This window comes from Sturnus vulgaris, chromosome 7, assembly GCF_052056855.1.
Source record: "Sturnus vulgaris isolate bStuVul1 chromosome 7, bStuVul1.hap1, whole genome shotgun sequence".
NCBI lineage: Eukaryota > Metazoa > Chordata > Aves > Passeriformes > Sturnidae > Sturnus > Sturnus vulgaris.
In genome coordinates, this window is record NC_142249.1 from 8,528,755 (window position 1) to 8,548,290 (window position 19,536).

General features: G+C 41.1%; 1 protein-coding gene across 8 annotated transcripts in view; it reads right to left on the bottom strand.

The window, feature by feature from the left end:
• Positions 1–213: 213 nt before the first annotated feature.
• Positions 214–19,536, bottom strand: part of DIP2A (DIP2 acetate--CoA ligase A) — a 73,947-nt gene continuing 54,624 nt past the window's right edge. For 2 of the 8 annotated variants that reach the window (XM_088167726.1, XM_088167724.1), the window contains 21 exons: positions 17,587–17,723; positions 17,056–17,136; positions 16,729–16,856; positions 15,623–15,737; positions 14,293–14,494; positions 14,065–14,174; positions 13,845–13,925; positions 12,693–12,816; positions 12,317–12,438; positions 11,888–11,999; positions 11,555–11,664; positions 11,315–11,445; positions 10,004–10,172; positions 8,616–8,786; positions 6,519–6,548; positions 6,039–6,100; positions 5,423–5,480; positions 4,653–4,727; positions 3,904–4,078; positions 2,528–2,651; positions 214–2,190 (listed from right to left, as the gene is read on the bottom strand). In XM_088167726.1, the coding sequence (XP_088023852.1) occupies positions 1,938–2,190; positions 2,528–2,651; positions 3,904–4,078; positions 4,653–4,727; positions 5,423–5,480; positions 6,039–6,100; positions 6,519–6,548; positions 8,616–8,786; positions 10,004–10,172; positions 11,315–11,445; positions 11,555–11,664; positions 11,888–11,999; positions 12,317–12,438; positions 12,693–12,816; positions 13,845–13,925; positions 14,065–14,174; positions 14,293–14,494; positions 15,623–15,737; positions 16,729–16,856; positions 17,056–17,136; positions 17,587–17,723 (2,570 nt within the window). In that variant the 3' untranslated portion in view covers positions 214–1,937. Of the gene's footprint in view, positions 2,191–2,527; positions 2,652–3,903; positions 4,079–4,652; positions 4,728–5,422; positions 5,481–6,038; positions 6,101–6,203; positions 6,643–8,615; positions 8,787–10,003; positions 10,173–11,314; positions 11,446–11,554; positions 11,665–11,887; positions 12,000–12,316; positions 12,439–12,692; positions 12,817–13,844; positions 13,926–14,064; positions 14,175–14,292; positions 14,495–15,622; positions 15,738–16,724; positions 16,857–17,055; positions 17,137–17,586; positions 17,724–19,536 lie in introns of those variants that run through there. The other 6 variants (XM_088167725.1, XM_014891713.2, XM_014891712.2 and 3 more) reach the window with 6 other exon arrangements.

Consider the following 19,536-nt stretch of genomic DNA (forward strand, 5'->3'; position numbering starts at 1 on the left):
GCATTGCAGCTTGGCAGAGGTTCAAAACACAGGAAATTTAGGAGCATCCAGGCTTTACAACTGCTTTACCGGCAAAGCAATTGCAGTGAAACTTGGCAGAAAAAGCTCTTAAGGCATTAAACTGTCTGTAATATGAGTGAGAACTGTGCTAAGCCAAGGTTTTAGACCTAACAGCTTAAGCTTCAACATTCATCAAGTCAGATTGGCAAGAGCTGTTTTGAAATGTTTAATAAGCTTTTTGTTTTAAGATTTACTTTACAAGGCAACTTGTATCACTTTCATCAGTATCTCAATACAAAAGTCTTACAATGCTTTATTTGCTAAAAAACTACAACATGGAACTGGGGGTTAGGGAGTTGTCTCCTTTTGCCAGCTGTTTTGGTAGGAGGGGTCCCACAGCCTGCTGCTGGAGGCTGCTGGACTCAAACAATAAGTTACACAAGTTCTGTACATAATTACAGTCAGAGTATGCAGCTGTATTATACACCACAGGTAAACACCATCAGGGCCCATAACTACTATAAAGGAGAGCTTTTTCCTTAAGATTTCAGAGTTTATTTGACCATGGATAAATCTGATCTATCAGGGGACTGACATCCATCTTTCTTAGGCACTGATCCAGGCAGAATTGCCTTGCAGAAAAAACTGGCTCTTTTGCAAACTTGTGCATTATTTAAAAAATTTATGTAGCTCTCAAGTCTTTAACAAATCTATAAAAATAATTATTTGCTAGTCTCGTGCCTACCTTCAAACACAGAATTATTTTAATAACTTCATATTCTCTTTCTGCATTAGGTCTACTGCAGTATTAGATCAGGCAGAAACTTCAAAACCTTAATTAATCCAAGTGTGACTCAACCAAGTGGATATTTTAGCCCGAACAAAAGAGTTTAAATACAACTCCGAAGAAAACATAGGAAGTTTGTACCACAGCAGCTCAAGCTAACTAACACTGAATAGGTTTTCCATGGTGGGGAAAAAAAAATTACTATTTCAAGTTTTAGCATAGAATATTCAGGGAAAACATTCTGTAATCCTATGCTTTGTAAACACTTTTACAAATCATTCAGAGTGGCTTTGGAATGGATTTTCAAATCCTTGGCATTACACAGGGCAGGAATTAACAGCTAACAGCAGGAAAACAAGCAACTTTGACATGGAGTTACAGGAGCAAGAGCACTGAAGGCACCTGCATCAAGTACTTAAAACTGGGTATTACTTTGTATTTTATTATAAAGTTTATAGCATTACAGAGTCCAGCATGGCACCATAAGTAACCTTGTTACAGTATTTGTTTTTGCTTGGTACAAAAAAGCTGAACAGCAGCAGAACTGTTACACTGAATCCAGGATTGGAACGGATTGGCTTCTTCTGAATAGGGATGAGTCAGTGATTTAAAATAAAAAGGCTGCATTTTTAAATCTCAAACATGTGCAAAATTCCTTTCAGTAGAGAATGTGGTAGAGGTGTGTGCAATGTTGAAGGATATGCCCCAATCCTGATACTGCAGTCATGTGGAGGGTGAACTCTGGATGGCTACTCACGACTTCGGGTGCTGTTTCCAGGAGTCCTCCTCACAGCTGGTGCTCTCTCCCCACCCCACTCTATGTCCTTTTATGCAGTGCATCAAGTACTGACATTCATAATTATTCTCTCCCCTCTGCCCCTCTCCCTAAAATAAAATTGGTCCATGATAATTCTAATAAGCTTCCTTCAGGAATTCCAGTAAACTCTCCATCCTAAGACAGCTGTGACTGTTACAATGTGTTTATGAAAGCAAATACAATCTGGGAGATGAAGGGCTGTATGTAAAGAGAAGTATCTCCACTTTCCTAAGGTCTTCAACAGCTTTTAAAAACAAGAGCATGGATTCCAATGTTATTATGAGGAAAGCCCCTTGGATTTTGGTGCTTTAGCCTTGATGTGATTTGCTGTTTTCACATGTTGTAGGCAACATAAATAGGATCCAACTGATCAGCTAAAAATCCATCTCTCAAGTGCATCCGTTGTTTCTCGCCACGGGAGTTGATGGGAATGACCCCAGGATCCACGATGACCACAACACCCACGATGAGATAATGCTCTTCCAGCACCACGTTTGTCACCAGTGCCACCAGGTCCAGTGCTTCCTGCTCTGAGCCTTCCAGCTCCACCACCACCACCAGCAGGTTTGTCCATGTAAACACAGCACTGTGGGCATGACACACGTGTTAATGGGGAGGGAAAACACCTGACAAAATAGGTGGTTTTTATCACCTTGTTAAAAGAGATGATTAGAAGAAAGACAAGACTTCCCAAAGCTTACAACTACACCTGAATGTCTGGAGGCTGGAGAGGACCTACAGCCAATGATATGCATAACTCATTAGGGCCAAATGGGAATAGTATGTGTGAGAAGACATTATCCATGAAATCCCTGAGATGTGTTTACCACACTCACATGTTTACATTTTGACATAGCCAAGGAAAAGTTCTTCTACTTTAGAAGAAATAAAACGACACAGAAGAATAATGCTGTGGTTCTTACCATTCTGCAATGCTCTTGTGTGCCCTGATCACAGAGGTTTCTATGTCAATGGGGTGGTACCTCATTCCTCTGAGCTCCAGTGTTTCGTCCAGAGAGCCCACCACATACAAGGCATCGTGCCTCTCTGCAACACAGCACACACATTTCAACATCAGCATATCTACAGCACAGTCACTTGTATGGCCTTATTCCTGATGTTCTAAGATGTTCCCAGTGCTTCCTAGGGGAAAGAGTCTAGAACACAAGCTCTTGCATTTGGAGAGAATTAAGAGCTCATGTAGCTCTTATGCCTATGACTCCAAGCAACTGAAACCACAATGAAAAGAATTTCTGGGTCATCCAGTTCTGTCCTCTCTCTCATATAATGTAACCTCTGTTCATAAACCCAAGCAAAATCCACCATTTAAGCATCTTTTTGTTCCACTATTCCTACCAGAGAACTTTTCTTCTCTGATTGACACAACTTTTCAAATTCCCAAATTTAACTTCTTTTTTCTTTTTAACACTAGCTTATACCCACTTGTCCTCATGCCAGCAAAATTCTACTCAGCTTCTTAAGATCCCACAGCTTACACAGCAAGAACAACTCTGTCCTCTCCTCAGCCTCAGCTCTGCCAGGTTAAATAAGCAAAGCTCTCCTAAACCCTACCTGAAGTATACACTCTCCACATTCATCCTTGTTAACTCTGTTAAGTTCAATTTTGCTTTTTCTTTGTTAACTATTTTATAGTCTTGCTCAGTTGTGTCACTGGAGGAGAAGATCATGATGAGAAGCTCTATTTCATGTATACTGTATGTTAATTCACTGCACAAAACCCCTTAAAAACTATAGGACAACTGACATTGTTCCATGGTGATAAAAATCTCTGTGATATGTGATTTTTCAGAAAGCTACAAGGCACGAAAACTTGCTATTATTATTCAGTGGCAGCAGTTGGGACACTGACACTACTCATGTAGACACCAGTATTCATTTAAGTCCTATCACAGAAAAGAAGCAATATACATTTGTTACTAAGTTATAAGCATTCAAACTCCTTTCCTTAGAATGTTCAGAGATTTATTTTTTTAAGTATATAATAATCAAGAGCTAGATCCACTTTGTATTTTCTGTGTACAGAAAACAGAGCAGATGGAAGATAAATTTCTCCCAAACTTAGACATCTTGGCTTAGATCAAAAAACCTCTAAAGTTTACAATTTATTTTCTAAAGACTGCTTGTCTGAGCCTGCTGAATGACAGAACATCTCCTTAATTCAGGAGTCTTCTGGGATGGAAGTCAGCACAAACTTGCTGTACAGCCCAATCTTTGCTGGCTCAGCTTCCCCACGGAGCCTGACACAAGTGCCCCCGTGGGTGCAGGTGTTTGCTCTCACCTCCACTGGCATCTGTGAGCTCTGTCCTGCGCAGGAATCCCAGGTACCCGGTGCGAGCCCACACGGTCTGGGTGTCCCCAAAACTCAGGCGAGCAGTAAAGTGATCGGCGTGCAGTGCTTCCTCTCCATACACTGTGTAGTAACCAGTGGCATTGTGTGGGCTACTCACCCATATCTGCAGGATAAACCCAATCCAAACTGGAATAAACACGGGATATTTTGCCAGACACAGACAGCATCATTAAGTGATTTAAAAAATCCGTTTCACTGACAATTTTGACTACTCCAAAATGCCATTTTTTGGGAAATCATTAACTTCTGACCAGAGAAAAGGGTGCATGTATATATAATATACATTATATTGGCAGATAGTAAAGGCCATAAAAAAATGAATCAGGCATGTGGCTTACTGGAAAGGAACATCTGCTAACCTATTAGCTGGGCATCCTATTACACAACAAAATATGCCTATAAAACAAAGGTTAAAGCAAACAGCAAATTACCTACTGCTGCTGCTCACTGATTGGAGCACATCCCCACCTGTTCTAGCTCTGGGCAGACACAGACCAGTGTCTCACCTGTTGCTGTGCAGCCACATGTGCAGGAATACACACAGTGCTGCTCTCTGTGGGGCTCATTCACTGCCACACCAGGGTTATCCTGCTGTGCCACTCAGGGGAAGGAAGGATTTATCTGACAGGAGGTACCGATGTATCACATCACACAGTGCAACAGTACCAAACCTTTACCTCTCCTAAATGTGAGTCTCCCAGAGGTCCCTTGGTTTCTGTGTGTGCTATGATGACCTTTACTCCCGGAAGAATCTTGAATAAGAAGCAAACAGAAGTTAAGAAAATGAATTAATTAAAAGAAAAGTTAATCAGAAGTCAACAGTCTGTGCTTCCCTTACTCCTCCTTTCTGCACCACAGATACCAACCATCTCTTCCTACCACTATTGTGTAATTTGTTAAATAATTTTAACTCAGCAGCCATTCTGCAGCTTCAGTGTTGGTTTCAGACCTAGAAAATACCTTCCATATGAAGGCCTCAGATTTGTTCTGGTGGCAGCAATTTATCCCATTGCTTCATCTCACACACCTGGCTTCACTTTAACTACTCAATCGTAACCTGTTCTCCTGAACACATTCTGATTAGCCAAGCTTGTCCCACATGTTCTTTACTGACATCCAGGTGATGCAGCTCCCCACCCTGGTGAGGGCCATGAGGACAAGTACCATAATGGCTTTACACTGAAACAGGACGTGTAGAGTAGATGTTGGGAAGAAATTCACCCCTGTGAGGGTGGTGAGGTCCTGGCACAGGTTGTTCAGGGAAGCTGTGGCTGCCTCACCCCTGTCCAAGGCCAGGTTGGACGGGGCTTGGAGCAACCTGGTCTAGTGGAAGGTGTCCCCCCACTCATGGCAGACAGGGACTGGAATAAGATGAGTTTTAAAATCCTTTTCAACCCAAACCACTCTGTGATTCTGTAAGGAGGAAGGACCACAGTCAGTCTCTCACCTTCCCAGACTCCATAAGTGGCAGACTGTGTGGAGAACCTCTCTCTACCAAACGCACCCTGAGAAAACAAGAGGATACATTTGTACAAGGCTTTAAGCACTGGCTTCTAGCTGTCTTCAAAACTTCCCTATTAGCATTCCCATATAACATGTTTCTTTCAAGAATCTGTAATTCTGCTCTCTGGAAAGATGAGTAACTTTTCCCAACAAAGCCTGAAGGTTGCAGTCTCACCAGCATTTTAAATTCACCTTCTTTTCTGGATTCTTATGGACCTCTACTTATCACACTGAGTCATGGCACAGCATCAGGAGGAATTACAAACAGAGAGCAAGCAGACTGAGTTAAGTGACACAGTGTAGCCCAGGGAAGGCTGAGGGAACAGAGTTGTTTTGATTTGAAGGGGGACAAAAAAGACTAAAGGAGATTCTAACTGTGCTACTTCCACTACCTAAATGATTTCCAGAGAGCAGATTTCTTGGAATTGCACAGCACAGGGATGTGCTAAGGCAGGGAGTCAGCTGGCTGCTGCCAAGGATGTTTCAACAAACCAATGCAATGAGGCTGAAGTTTCTTCTGCACAGCCACTGAAGAGTGAATGCTTTAACACAGACCGTACCTGTCGTGTCGAAGTGCTCTCATATCTACATAGACTGTTGTTGGATCTGGTCCTGCTGTTCCCTAAGAATAAGGAGGAAGAAACAAATTCAACAGAAGCCACAATACCCTGCTTTTGTTCTCACAGCCACATAAATTCACAAATTTCTCTCCCTTTTTTACTGACACTTACAAAGCACTTCCCTAATGTACAAGAAATAAAGCAGCCCCCCTTTCTACAGTGAGTTCTGTAGAGCCTTTGCTTTTTATGGAATTAGTCAATGAATGCACAAGTGAAGTATGTAGTACAGGTAAGTCTTAAGTTTACAAAATTGTTAAATCTAGAATTCAGCTTTTAGGATTTTATTTGAGTAAACACCTGCTCTAAAACCCACACAGCCAGTGCAAAAGGATGTAAGCACAAACCTATGTGGGCCTAGTCCCTAACACTGCAGAACCAGATGGACTTTAGGACGTGACAAGCACACATGCATCACTATACCTGTTCAGCCAGCTTGCCCAGCCTGTTTGGCTGACAGCAGGACCACAAACAGAAGTAACAGAGGCCATCAAAGTGTGGGAAACAGAGAGAAAGGGGAAAAAAAGAAAATACAAACAAAGAGGCACTGGAAACATAAGATACACACAGTAAGACAGAAAACAAAACTTACAGTTTTAGAATGAAAAGGAAATTTCCATTTCAGATTATATAACTTCTAGGCAGTTCTTTTGGAAACATGCAAATCTCAGATCATGAACAAAAGAGGGCCACAGCAACTCATACACTGCTTTATAATAAATCTCTTCCCCCTCTGTAAGCCTGTTTGCAGCTTCAGAAACACCTTCTCAGTGAACCAGTTCAGCAGGGCTGGAAGATGTATATTTATCTGCCTGCTGATTTGTATCAGAAGTTTGGTCATTCATTTAAATCCAATTTTAAAAGTCTAACAGAGATATCACTTTGGAAGAATGGGGGAAAAGGGGTAGAAAACCCCTTCCACGAAAAAGGGGCTCAAGAATGGAAAACAGAGATGAAAAAGGCAAAATGAAGGGGAAGCTGAACTGCCCAGCAGTCCTGTATTCCTCACTGGATTTATTTCAAGTACTTTTTATGTTGCCATTCAGTATTCTGCAGAAAAACTGCTCCCCACCCCTTTATCCCAAACTGGCTTTTGAAATTTTTATTCACACAGGCAATTTGGAAAGCTATTCTTTCACACTTGGCAGCTGAAATGTTTAATACAATGAATTTAAAATCTTAATTTGCAGTCATCTTGATTTCATGTGTATCCTTCCTGTTTTTCCACCCACCGATTCATAAAATCACTTTGACATTTCTTTATAGCCATTCAGCTTGGTCTTGTTAAAAATCCTTCCTCATTTAACTGTGAAACAAACTATAGTAACTAAAGAAACAATTGTGAATGGCAACATATTTAAGTAACTCATGTCCCAGAATATCTCTCTTGTAGGAAACTTAGTACACTGTAATATATTCTGAGAGCTAAAAAGGCTTTTCTTCATCTAGTGGGCACCAGGAAGAAAAAAAAAAAGGAAAAACAAAGTTTTGCAGAAGTACAGTAGCAATTTTCATAGAATCCTATTTTGTTAACTGTGATCCATACCAATAAAATTGGAAATTAAATTTAAAATTACACATACTTAATCCATTTGCCCCCTAAAATATTCCCCACATACAAAGCTACACAGACTCATCTGAAACCTGAGCTTTATTTAATAAACTGAGCATCCTCCAAACTCCAGTGTACTTTTTCATTTACTAGTCCATGCTTATTTAATACCTGATTTTTCAGTAACTTTTGGAATATATATATATACATATATATATAATATGTATTTTTTTAATCTCCTGACTGGAAAAGAAATACCTCGTTATGAAAAGTTAGACTTCATCTGGTTAAATTAGACAGAAAAGAAAATGATTTTCAGCTGAATACTAAACTATCAAAAGTGGTTCTGGCCCATAGCATGTCATTATCTGCAGACTGTGAAGCATGGCTGAGTACCTTATGGGTGTATCTTCCCTCTCAAAGCTTCCAATTTCACACTTTTAAGTAAAAAAAGAAGTCCAGCTCTCACACAAGGTGAGGCAAAAATATCTGCATGTTGCTAATACTCATTTGAGATCATTAAAAATAAAACAACCCTGCCAACTGTGTCAATTTTCCTGGGTCTTACTTGTGAAATTCTGTCTTCCATTTAATTCCACATTATGCAAAACAAGACAAAATCTGAAGCACACAAAAGCTGAAACAGCACTGCTTGTAACATGGAATATTTATGAATAGGAAGCTGCTTATTGAATACTTCTCCTGTGTAGTAGGAAGGAAAAAAAGTTTCTTGGTACTGACTCTCTGGATTAGAAAAGCAAATCAATTGATCAGTGAGTACAGGAAAGTGAAATTATCCTAATCAACATCATAGTGAACAACTTATTAAAAAGCTTATTCTAACTTGGTGATGAAGCAAGCAAGCAGTGGAGCTCTAGCTCATTAGAAAAATAAATCCATTCAGCTGAACATGATTTTCTACCAAGTGCCCAGATATTCTGTGTGAGGAAGCAGCAGCTGAATCTCACCTGTAAGCAAATTGCTACGTTGACCCTGCACCCAAAGGTGGTGCTCACTGCACGAGCAGAGAGGCCCAGGTCTTTGAATAACTTGGAGAAGGACTGGGTGAGGGTGATCCTGGGTCTCTCCTCTGCCACCACCATGCAGGTGCGCACGCACGACAGGTTAACCCCCTTCATCTGGGAGGGCAGGGGGAGAGAACACACATTGTCACTTCAAAGGCAGCAATTCCAGAAATAAACCCTTCTACCTGAGCAACAGAACGGCTCTAAAAGCACTAGAGTAAGACATGGGTTAACACTACAGACTTTGTGTAGCTGCAACACAGTCAGTCAGCATTTTGGGCTGAAAAACCCTCGAAATGTCATTTTGTCACAGGGCAGGGCTTGCCAGAGACCTGCTGGCTCCCAGCACTGCACAGTTTAGGTGTCCCAGACACCATCAGCTCCTCTCAATGTGAATGTGAACCTGGAGCAACTGGCTGTGGGCCAGGATTCCCTTTGGTGAGGTCCAGGGAAACAGAGGGATAAGTTTTATTGTCTCTATTGAGAGCACACAATACAACCACTTTTTACACTTTTTTTATAACCACACATTCCCAGTGGAAGTCCTGAGCAGCTGAGTTACTACAGCTGTGGGAATGCTCTTTCCTCTTTAAGGAAATTAAATCTGAGTTGAGAGATTTTCCTCAAAAATAAATAGATGTATTAGAGTGTAACTGATGTTGTTAGGAATCAAAGAATCATACAGCATATGTTTGAGTGGGAAGGAAAGGACTTTAAAGCTCATCTTATTTCAAACCCTATGCATGGGCAGGGACACCTTCCTCTAGATCAGGCTGCTCCAAGCCCCATCCAAGCTGGCCTGGAACACTTCCAGGACTGGGGAAAATTATATATCCATTTTAGAACTCAACACTTTTGGTATCAAGTGATATCTGAAACTAAGTGAGACTTGCTGAGTTTTGGGGGCCTTTTTCTTTTGGCTGTTTTGGGTGAGGCTTTTTGTGTTTGGTGGGGCTTTGGGATTTTTCCTTCTGTTGGTGTGTGTTTTGTCTGGGATTCTTTTGTTTAGTGTTGGGTTTTTTCCTTATCTCAGACACAAACAAATTGATAGGCTTGCTGTGTATTTTGCCTAAAATCTCAAAAACATCCAGCAGCACAGAGGTTGCACAAGTAACTAAAACTGAAAATATAAGACTTCTTTTTTTTTCCCTCCACCAGAAACATGGAAGCTGAATCTTCCAGCAGTCTCAACACTCCCCAAAAATCAAGTCATAATTGTGGAAGGCTCTCACAGGAACACTTAAAACCTTACCTTCTCCAAGCCAAAATGAAGTTTTTAGAAAGATACATGTATGTTGATGTCAGTATGTGGAAAAATGAAGCCCACTCACCCGGAGAACATCAGTCTGTGTCCCAAGGCCTTTGGTGCATATCTCCATCACAGAGTAGGAGCAGAAGGTGACACGCACTTTGTACTGGCTGACAGCAGACAGCCACAGGGACACATTGCTCTCCAGCTCCAGAGGAGGCACCAGGATGGACTGGTGACCTGAATATATACTGGGGAGAGGAAGAAATAGGAACATGGAAATTCTACTCATTAATGCATATGACATTTTAAAAGGCAAAAAAGTTTTAAAAGGCAAAAAAAACCCTTGCAGCTTTGTGAGATGTGTTGCATTGGAGTAGGTATCTGGCTGAATCAAGCCAAGACTCACTCATTTCAAGAAACATTTAAGTGCTTACTTTAGCAGTTTGTCTTACTGCATACCAATCTTGCTGTGAACACCTTAAAGGTCTTGTCAAAACATATGGTTTAATCTCAAAAGACTTTAAAAGGATTTACTAAATCAATGCGAAACAGACAGTGGAGCCCTTTTATTTCCTTCCTTGAATTTGGTATCCAATCCAATCCACTTGCAAATCTGAAGTTACTCAATTAACTAACTGACTTACACGGATTTTTTTACCACAAAAGGTGTTTTCTGAACTACTGATAAAAAGGTTAATTTGAGTTTCTTTGGCAGTTTCTATTAGTGACACCACATATTACTGACTATCTTCTTTTTTTCCTCTGCCTTCACTCAGAGTCAGGATTGAAACTCGAGAGACAGATTTTCTTGTTTGGACTTGGTTGTTTATTAAATCTTATCTATAGTACAGAGAGTTCTTCAGCACTTCTAGCTAACAAGCCAAAAGTGAGAAAATGGAGATGTATCTAGCTGGTTACAAGGTCTTTTAAAGGCTAACTATCCAATTAAAAACTAACATCTATATTATTTATACTTTTGACCCAATAACCAAACACCTGTGACCTGCACTGTGGTACTTTCTAGCCAACAAAAACTACTACCTGAAATCATGAAGAAGGAGGAACAAGAAGGAAGAAAGAGACAACGCCCATCTTGTCCCATACCTATTACTATATTCTAAAACCCCAAATTCTAAAACCTTCACCATGTGAAATTACACTCTTCCATTCAAACTACACACCAGTGATTCTAACCCTATCACTCAGTTTTGAAAGCCTTCTCCAAGGCCTCAAGTCAAAAGCAGAGTTTTTTTGGGGGTCGGTGTCAGAAAGCACAGAAAGTTCAAAACTCCCAGGCTTCAGGATTCCAACAAGTTCCACCCATTCCATTCCCTGGGCTTCTAGAGAAGGCTAGGCACACATGAGGAGACCCAGAGCTCCAGAGCCTTACCTGCACAAGCACCAGAGTGCAAAGCCCAAGCCACAGTAGGGGTCCAGGCAGATGGCAATCTGTCGGGATGGGTACAGCTCACACTGGAGCTTTATCGAGCGACATAAGGCACTTGTAGCTGCGTGTGACATCTGCAAGAGCAAAGCAGGACCTCTCAGGGGCCACTTTCTAGAAACACGGTTTTACATATTTCTTCATAAAAGTAAAGGAATAAAACATTATTATCTCTTGTTACTGTACCTTTACTCCTGCTAATATTCCAGTAGTAGACACACTGAAGTCCAAGTATGCCAACATATCTGGAGACGTAGGTCTGAAAACATTAGCCAGCTTCTTTTTAGGCATATCATCTATTTAAAATAAGTGAATAGAGGAGAGTACCATATTATTTTGGGAAATAGGCACAGGACAAAAAATATATCTTTGCAGCATTATCATCAGATCCTCCCTATAGTTTCTGTACAGCTACTGTAGTGCAACGCACAACACATCCACTCAATCAAGTAGCTGTGGTGCAGCAAAATAAATATAAATATATCACTCTTCACACTATTTCCATTTTGACTACCGTACCTGTATCCAAAATAGTGGGCCACGTTTTAATATCTACAGCTGCTGCAGCCTCCTTGGATCTGAGCAGTTTCATTATAGCTTGGGTGGTCAATATACATGCAGACTTACTGACCTGCAAAAGGCAAAGCATTAAGAGCATTGATAAAACCAGGCAGTGCATGCTCAAAGTCATGTCCTATGCATCCAGATGACATAACCAGTGAGATGAAGAGATGAAGAAAATAATAGGAAACAAAGCAAAATAAATCACGATAAGAAAAGACCATTTAAAATAAATTTAAAGAAGAAGTCATTACTGACTCACCCACAGCACACTGAATATTTATTTTCTAGCTTATTTTACACTGACCATGGCAAAGCAATTCATCAGGCTGCATCAACCATTCACCACTCCCCAAAAGCACGAGGACAGGAATGTTTCATACCTACCTCTACAATCATTTTGACAGTGGGCAGAGTGGTAGCAAGGTTCTGTGGATGAGGTGGGCGCACAGTGATGGGAACACAGCCAGCATACAAACAGCCATAGAAAGTTGCTATCAAATCTACTCCTGGAAAGGACATTTGTGAAATTAAAGCCATTTTTATCAGATCAACAGGCTGAACTCTTTGACCAAAATCAAAATACACATTGATTTACGGTATTAAGACGCAAAGATTTGTCACAAGTGCCTCTTGAAATCCACACCCAATTTAAGATGTTTTGCATTTAACAGCTAGCAAAAATTATTCCAATCCAATTAATGGACAGAACTTCTTTCCTTGTGCAGCATGACTCTGGGTTTTGCTGTCTGTGTTGCTGTACCTGGAGGGTAAACCAGGGCCACGTGGTCACCAACGTTCAGCCGTCCCTTCTCCAGCAGTGCCACTGCCACTCTCTCTGCCCTCTTGTGCAGCTGGATGCACGAGGCAGTGCTGGCTACAGTACCCTGCACAGGAGACAAGGGACAGCAGAAACCTTGAAAGGAACAGCAGCAGCTCAGTGCCTTGGATATTAATAAGAAAAGGTGTAAACCAAAAGGGTTTCTCCTGGAGATATGTGAACACACCAACATATAGCACATTAATCCCCAGCTATTTAAGACAGGTGCTTGCTAAGAGGTAGTTAAGTTTCTTTGTGCTCAAGTTTTGTGTTTCCTTTTGCAGAGTCTCCATACCAAGGGTAAAACTTGCCTGACCAAAATGACTTGGGAAAGGATTGCTTCACACTAGAAAACTTCCCTCAAAATCTTCTTTACTCAGAGAATAAACTAATTTAACAATAACAACGTTGCAACAATTTCTTTTGCTAAAGCACAGTCTCAAAAGAAAAGTTAGAGAGTTTGAACAATGTCCTAAACTCTTTTGCCCTTCTGAATGAGACATACAAATCCTTCACTTTCCAAAGACTGCTGCTAGACTTTCTGGAAGACTGCTTTCTGCAGTACAGGGCAGATCCAATGTGTCCCTGGGCTGTTACTGTCACTCTATGTGCCATTCTTTTTGAGGGCAAAACCTAGCCCAGGGCAAGGCACCAGTATCCCCTGCAGGGTGTGACAGTTTTCCTGGAAAATTTGACTCCAAAGCTGTCCCAAGGGCTCTCTACTTAGGCTCTAGATCTTCTAATCAGGAAATCCTCAATTTCTGACTTACAGTTAACCCTTGTGCTCAGGAATGAAGACCAAATCATGGCTTCCATTAATATGACAAAAGTTGTGTCCCTGCAGGAAATGCAATTACGGAAATGTTTTAAGCTAGGGAGAATGCATCCTGAAATTCCAGATGAGGAATAAAACAAATGATGCAAAATTCCAGACGTGAAAAAATGTATGCTGCTTACTAACTAGCAAATTTTGTCTGCTTCATTAAAATAATCTGCAGCATTTCAGGGAAAAACTCCTAGAAGGAATTTTCTTAGAATCTAAATAATCTTTTGTTTTGGTCTTGATCTCCAAGTATGATCTAAAGTGCATCTTACCTTGGAATTCAGCAGAAGGAAGAGTGGATGATCTGGAGTTGTCTGAGCTCGCCACTGAAGAACATCTGCTAAATACAGGAACTGAAAGGGAAGAAAAATGAAACGCTCAAATTCACTCAAAGTGCCTCAGGTTTGTTTCCAGCAGAGTATCAGATCTGGTCTTCTTTCATTCTGAATAAGCTAATTCAAATATTTAATAACACCAGGACCCCAGCGTCACCTTTCTTGCCTGGTCATTGTCCTCCAGCTGGCTAACATCTCTCCCCGAGGCTTGTGCAATCCTCTTGCCAGCTACGAGGTTTCCTACAATCATTGACGCAGGACCAACATCTGCATTGTGAAAAGAGCAGTGCAAAATGAGGAAAAACAACCAAAGGAACAGGCAATAATCCAGCCTGCAAGTGGCCTGTAGGTCTGGCAGAACTAGCACATGCTCTGGTTTCCTCACCTGGCTGCTTCTGCCGAGGCTTGGGCAGGTTGGTAACACAGGTGTGGGGACACATCAAGACATTACAAGGATGCAGAGCACCCTCCAAAAAGCGCTGCTTCGTTTCTGAAATATGAATTCCTCCGAGTGGAGCCTTTGGCAAAGTGTTGGCTGGCACCAAGGCAAGGCAGTACACACCTACTTGGTGAATGCTATCAATTGCCTTCACAGAAATTAAAAAAACAAAAAAACATTCCACATTATCAACTGGGATGTAGTTAGAGCAAGAATTTGAATTCAATTCATTTATAACATTAAAATTTTTACTTGCACCACAATTTGCAAATAAAGGGTCCAATTCTGCACTCACTGAACTCATAGAAGCTGTGCCATGACTTCAATGGGAGCAGGAGCAGACCCAGGACTTTGCTTGTGCCCTCTATCAAGGGGATGCCACCTGCACATCAGGGATTAGGAAAGTCTCTTAAAAGTGGGCAAAAAGTGCAGAGATTTTCAAAAGCCAAAGTTATAGCACAGCAAATTTAGCATGTATGGCACAATCACAAAAGCACAGTAGAACATAAAACTCACAAAATTTAGAAGGGAAGCATCTTTGCTGCCTAAATCTTAAGTGTCTCTTTTAACTATGACACTTCTAAAAAGAAACAAAAATATTTTCTTCCAATACCAGAGATACTCTCCAAAAAGATAAGAGAGCTGAAATTAGACAAAAACCATTATTATCCAACTCCCTTACTCTTAAGAGCAAACTTCCTTTAAGTTGCTCTCTGGATCCTTCCCTTCACTTGTCACCAGAGTCTTCCATAATTGATCTCTCCATTTTCACTTCCTGAGAACTGATTAATTCTAAAATCTGCAAATGCAGATCTATCACAGTTCCCCTTCCTCCTGCCCTTCATCCCCAAGAAAAAACATTAAAATAATTAGGGGAAAAGTTTTTAATATTTCTTATTGCTGATCTAGAATAAAGTTGTTAGTGATAAAAAGCTTTTGGGAGTGTTCTGATACTTGGCAGTATACTTGTGAATATTTTCAGAGGTAACTCTCAGTATGAAAACAGAAGAGACATGTAGCATTAACCCAAAACAAAACCCATCACCCTTAGGACTTTGAGAATCCTAGTAGTAGGAAGTTAAAAAAACATTCTGAAACAAAGTCTTACTTTTTACAAAATTCTGTTAATTCTCAACCTTGAAAAAATTACCACAGCTCTCTGTGGTTACACTGATATAGTTTTTGCTTATGGACCAAAAAAAAAAAAAAGCTTTAATATTCTCATTTCATGCATCAACCTTATTCACCTGGAAAGAGAAAAGGACAGACTGAGTACCTGCAGAACCCTGCTCATCCACTGAAAACTATCCTCCTCTGAGGCGTCGGGGCGCTGCTCTGCCACAAGCACTATGCGATCATCGTGCAGAACGGGCACAGAGAACACTGCTATCCTAAAACACAGCACAGAACAATGACAGGATGCACCACGGGGTGAACACAGCATGGCTTCTCATCACATGGGAATGGCTGCAACCTCTCACGGCACTGTTTTGCACACACAAGCATTATTCATGCCAGATCATCACAAAATCACAGAAAAATTTACAACACATATGGGTTCCTTGCTGTAATTGATTTCTGCTGGGGCTCAGGTGGATTTCCAGTCACCCATGTAGCACGTGTCTGACAGGCAAGTTTCATACATGTAGGGGCTGTGCAAACAGAATAGAACTCCATTATGCACACTAGACTTTAGCCCCTACATACAATGTCCCTTCTGGAAGACAACTATGCCAACTATGCCAATTTACTGACCACCAGATGCTTGCACTGAAAAATACTTAACTCCCATTGGGGAATTACCTTAGTTTTAGGCTTGCCTCTTTTAGGATAAAATATTAATAATGGCTCAGCCTGGACTGGTCCCAGTCTGAACCCTAAGAGACTCGACTTGTCATTGATCTCCATCTGGACACTGAGCCATGGACCACTCAAGAGCACTCAGGCTGGTGATACAACACCCGGTATTTGAGGGCCCTTCAGCAGCCTAGCTTGTTCTTTAGGAAGAGGCTGCACAGTTCCTCCCTCAGCCACCCAGAAGGCTTAGGGGACAGAAGTGTTTTTCATCTGGCATATGAGCTTCTTTTGAATGTCTTAAGAGAAGCCTTGAAAGAAGTTTTGAATAGAGACTTTAAGATCTGCCTTTATTTGTGTGAAAGGAATTGAAAATCTATTATGCATGAAGCAGGGTGTCAATATTTGTCTTTCAAGTTAGCAGGAACAACCAAATTCACAACCTAGTGCCAACTTTCCTACAAAACACACAAGAAAAAGTTCACATGCATTGCTCCTGTGTATGCTGTGTCACTTGATTACCATCTGTGGGTTAAAAAAGAAGCAACAAAGTCCAACCAGCAGTGTTGAAGTTTTTAATACACTCACCTTCCTCGATAGACAAACTTCATGGGTTCAACTGCCAAGGCAGTGGCTACCACATCATCTGCGTTGTGCCTGCGGCCACTAACTGTCATCAGGCCATCCAATTTTCCTACCACAAACACCAAATAGTCCTGAAAAGAAGGAAGGATTAGGAACAGAGCAGAAAAACCTCCTCACTACTGGCAATACATGCCTGACTCAAGCCAACAATACTCTTTGAGATCTATAGGAGGTCAGCACCCTGACACAAAGCCCCTCTGAATTCAGGGGCATCACTTTAGAGTTGGGAGTCAGGACAAAGCAGAGCCCTGAGGGCTCGTTCACACTTACAGGACCCACAAAGCCAAGCAATCCTGTTCTTGTGAAGGGCTGGTCTGATACAGGCATGCCAGCTGCTGTCACTGGAATGGCCTGCAAGAACAAAGAATTCAGACACTCACTGGACTGATAAGGATTTTCATTCCTTTACTACCAGAACACATGAAATAGGGAACCACTGCAAAGAAAAATATGGGCAGAAAGATTGAAATGACTTCAGGTAGCTACACATAAGACTGCTGTGTTAATTCAGAGCTAAGATAATTTTAAATGCTCACATATGCACTGCACTGGACTGTGGAATACAAAATCAGCTAACTGTCTATGACACTTGGTATTTTTGGTTGTAAGAGACAGAATGTCTCGTTATAATCCTGTGAATGAAGCTAAGTGTACCTGGCCAGGGCTTTTTTTCTAACTAGCTAAGAAACCAAAGCAAACCAAACAATAAAACACACACACACACAAGGACCTTTAAGAAATAAATAAGTCTATCTGCAAGAAGAAATACTAGAAATATAACAATTACAAAGAAATCCAAACCTCAAATACATTCTTGGTGATTCCAAGGAGGCCAAAATACGCTGTCCCAGTTGCTCCTGAATTCACACATATTTCTCCAACCTCATCAGCTTTACACAGGTAAGGAGTCCCATCCACCTTGACAACACACATGCTGGCTGCACAGAGGAAGAACACAGAATCACAGTGTTAGTCTGCTCCAGCAGCTGACACACGTGGTGCTCTGCCACTGACAGATAAAGATTTTAGTATCAATTATTCATCAGCTACAGCAAAAACACAGCATGTAAGAGAGCTCACTTTAGCTTCCTGACAGCCTGTGCAATCTGCTCTCCGAGATTAAGTTCACAAATGCTATGTTTTATTCTTACAGTGCTTCACAGCCTCCACATCAGCTGCAGCTGAATCCAAGGCACAATGGACTGAGGGATTTTAAGAGTCAAGATCAAGAAAAAAATCAATACATCTACCCAGGTCAATACAAAATAAACATGGCAAAGCCAACTCTGCTGCCTGCATGGACCAAAGACTGCTGGTAAAATAGATTTGTGGGTACATTTTCAAACCTTAGAGAAGTCTTCCAATTGCCAGCATCCTAGGTCTGAACAGGTGAGACCATCATTCACCCTACCAATAGATCAACTTCTAAATTATCTTGGTTTCATAAAAATTACCTATCAAACAACTAGGAGTTACTAGTAATTGTTTGGAACCATACAATGATAACCTTGGGTGGCCGAGTAAAGAGATGCTACTCAAATTCTGGTAAAGTTTCTGGATATTGTATGTGTCAACTAGATGTCTGGAATTAAAATCTACAGTATGAACTATCACTCATGCTAAACCCCACATTTTGCAATTTAGGAGGAAAAAATAAAATTCACTAGTAAATTGATGAAATAGTTTATTACTACAGGAAAGAACTTGAGCAAACATCAGAACTCTGTATGTAACACTTAAACAATGATGCAAAGAGAAGTGTTAATAACTGGAGAAACCACAGTTTGTGGGCATTAATAAATGTACAGCCCTCATTGCATTCACAAACATGGAAAAACCAATGGATCAGCCTGCAGTCCTAAATGATGCTCCAGTCATGAAGTCAAAGGACAATCCTATCACCCTGATCAAGTAAAAGAAAAAATACTTACCAGTAACCAATGTATGATACAGGTAGTCTACAGGTACATTCTAACAGCAGGCACAGTTCTGTCCTGCCAGGTTATACTGCAAGGTTGCCCTTCTGCAGTATCTGTGGAGCCTCTACTCTCGCTTCTCCTCCTTTTCCTGCTTCATGTGTGACATACAAGAGAGTGCATCTACCACCATTTCAGTCTCTCTCAACAGCATTGCATCTGAAAAAGAATTAAAGAGAAGGGAAAAGCAGATGGGATAGGAATGTACATGTGGACTGCACGTCACGAAGAACATAGATTCCTGCTAAGAAAGCTTGCTGTCTTCAAATGAGTCCACATGTACATTCTGACAGATGGTGACTTGCAGCAGCCAAACCTGCCAAGGAGTATCCTGGCAGGAGATGAGAATCCTGCTGTTCAAAGGACGATGCTGACGCCCTACCAAAGATTGGATTCAGCTCTGGATGTTTCAAGACTAGCACAGCAGGAATGCAAGAAGAATGCCAGGGGCCTGCACAGCAGAGGGCTGTGACCAAAGGTACTGAGGAGAGTCAGAAAGTGTTCTCTTGTTCCCTTTCCAGCATTTCATAGTAGATCTATATACAGTGGCTACCCTTGCATTACAGTCTTTAGTAAGAACCTCTCTTCTAGAAACATGAAGCCTTAAGAAAAATTCTAAAATGCCAGGATAAAATGCCTCTAGAATCACTGTGGAAGGTATTTCCAGGGTTTCCAGAGAAACCTTATCCTTGAGAAAAACAGAATATGGGGATATCAAATGCAGAAAACTGAATCTCTTCCTGCTCCTCTGGAAAGAGCAATAGGCATAAAACAA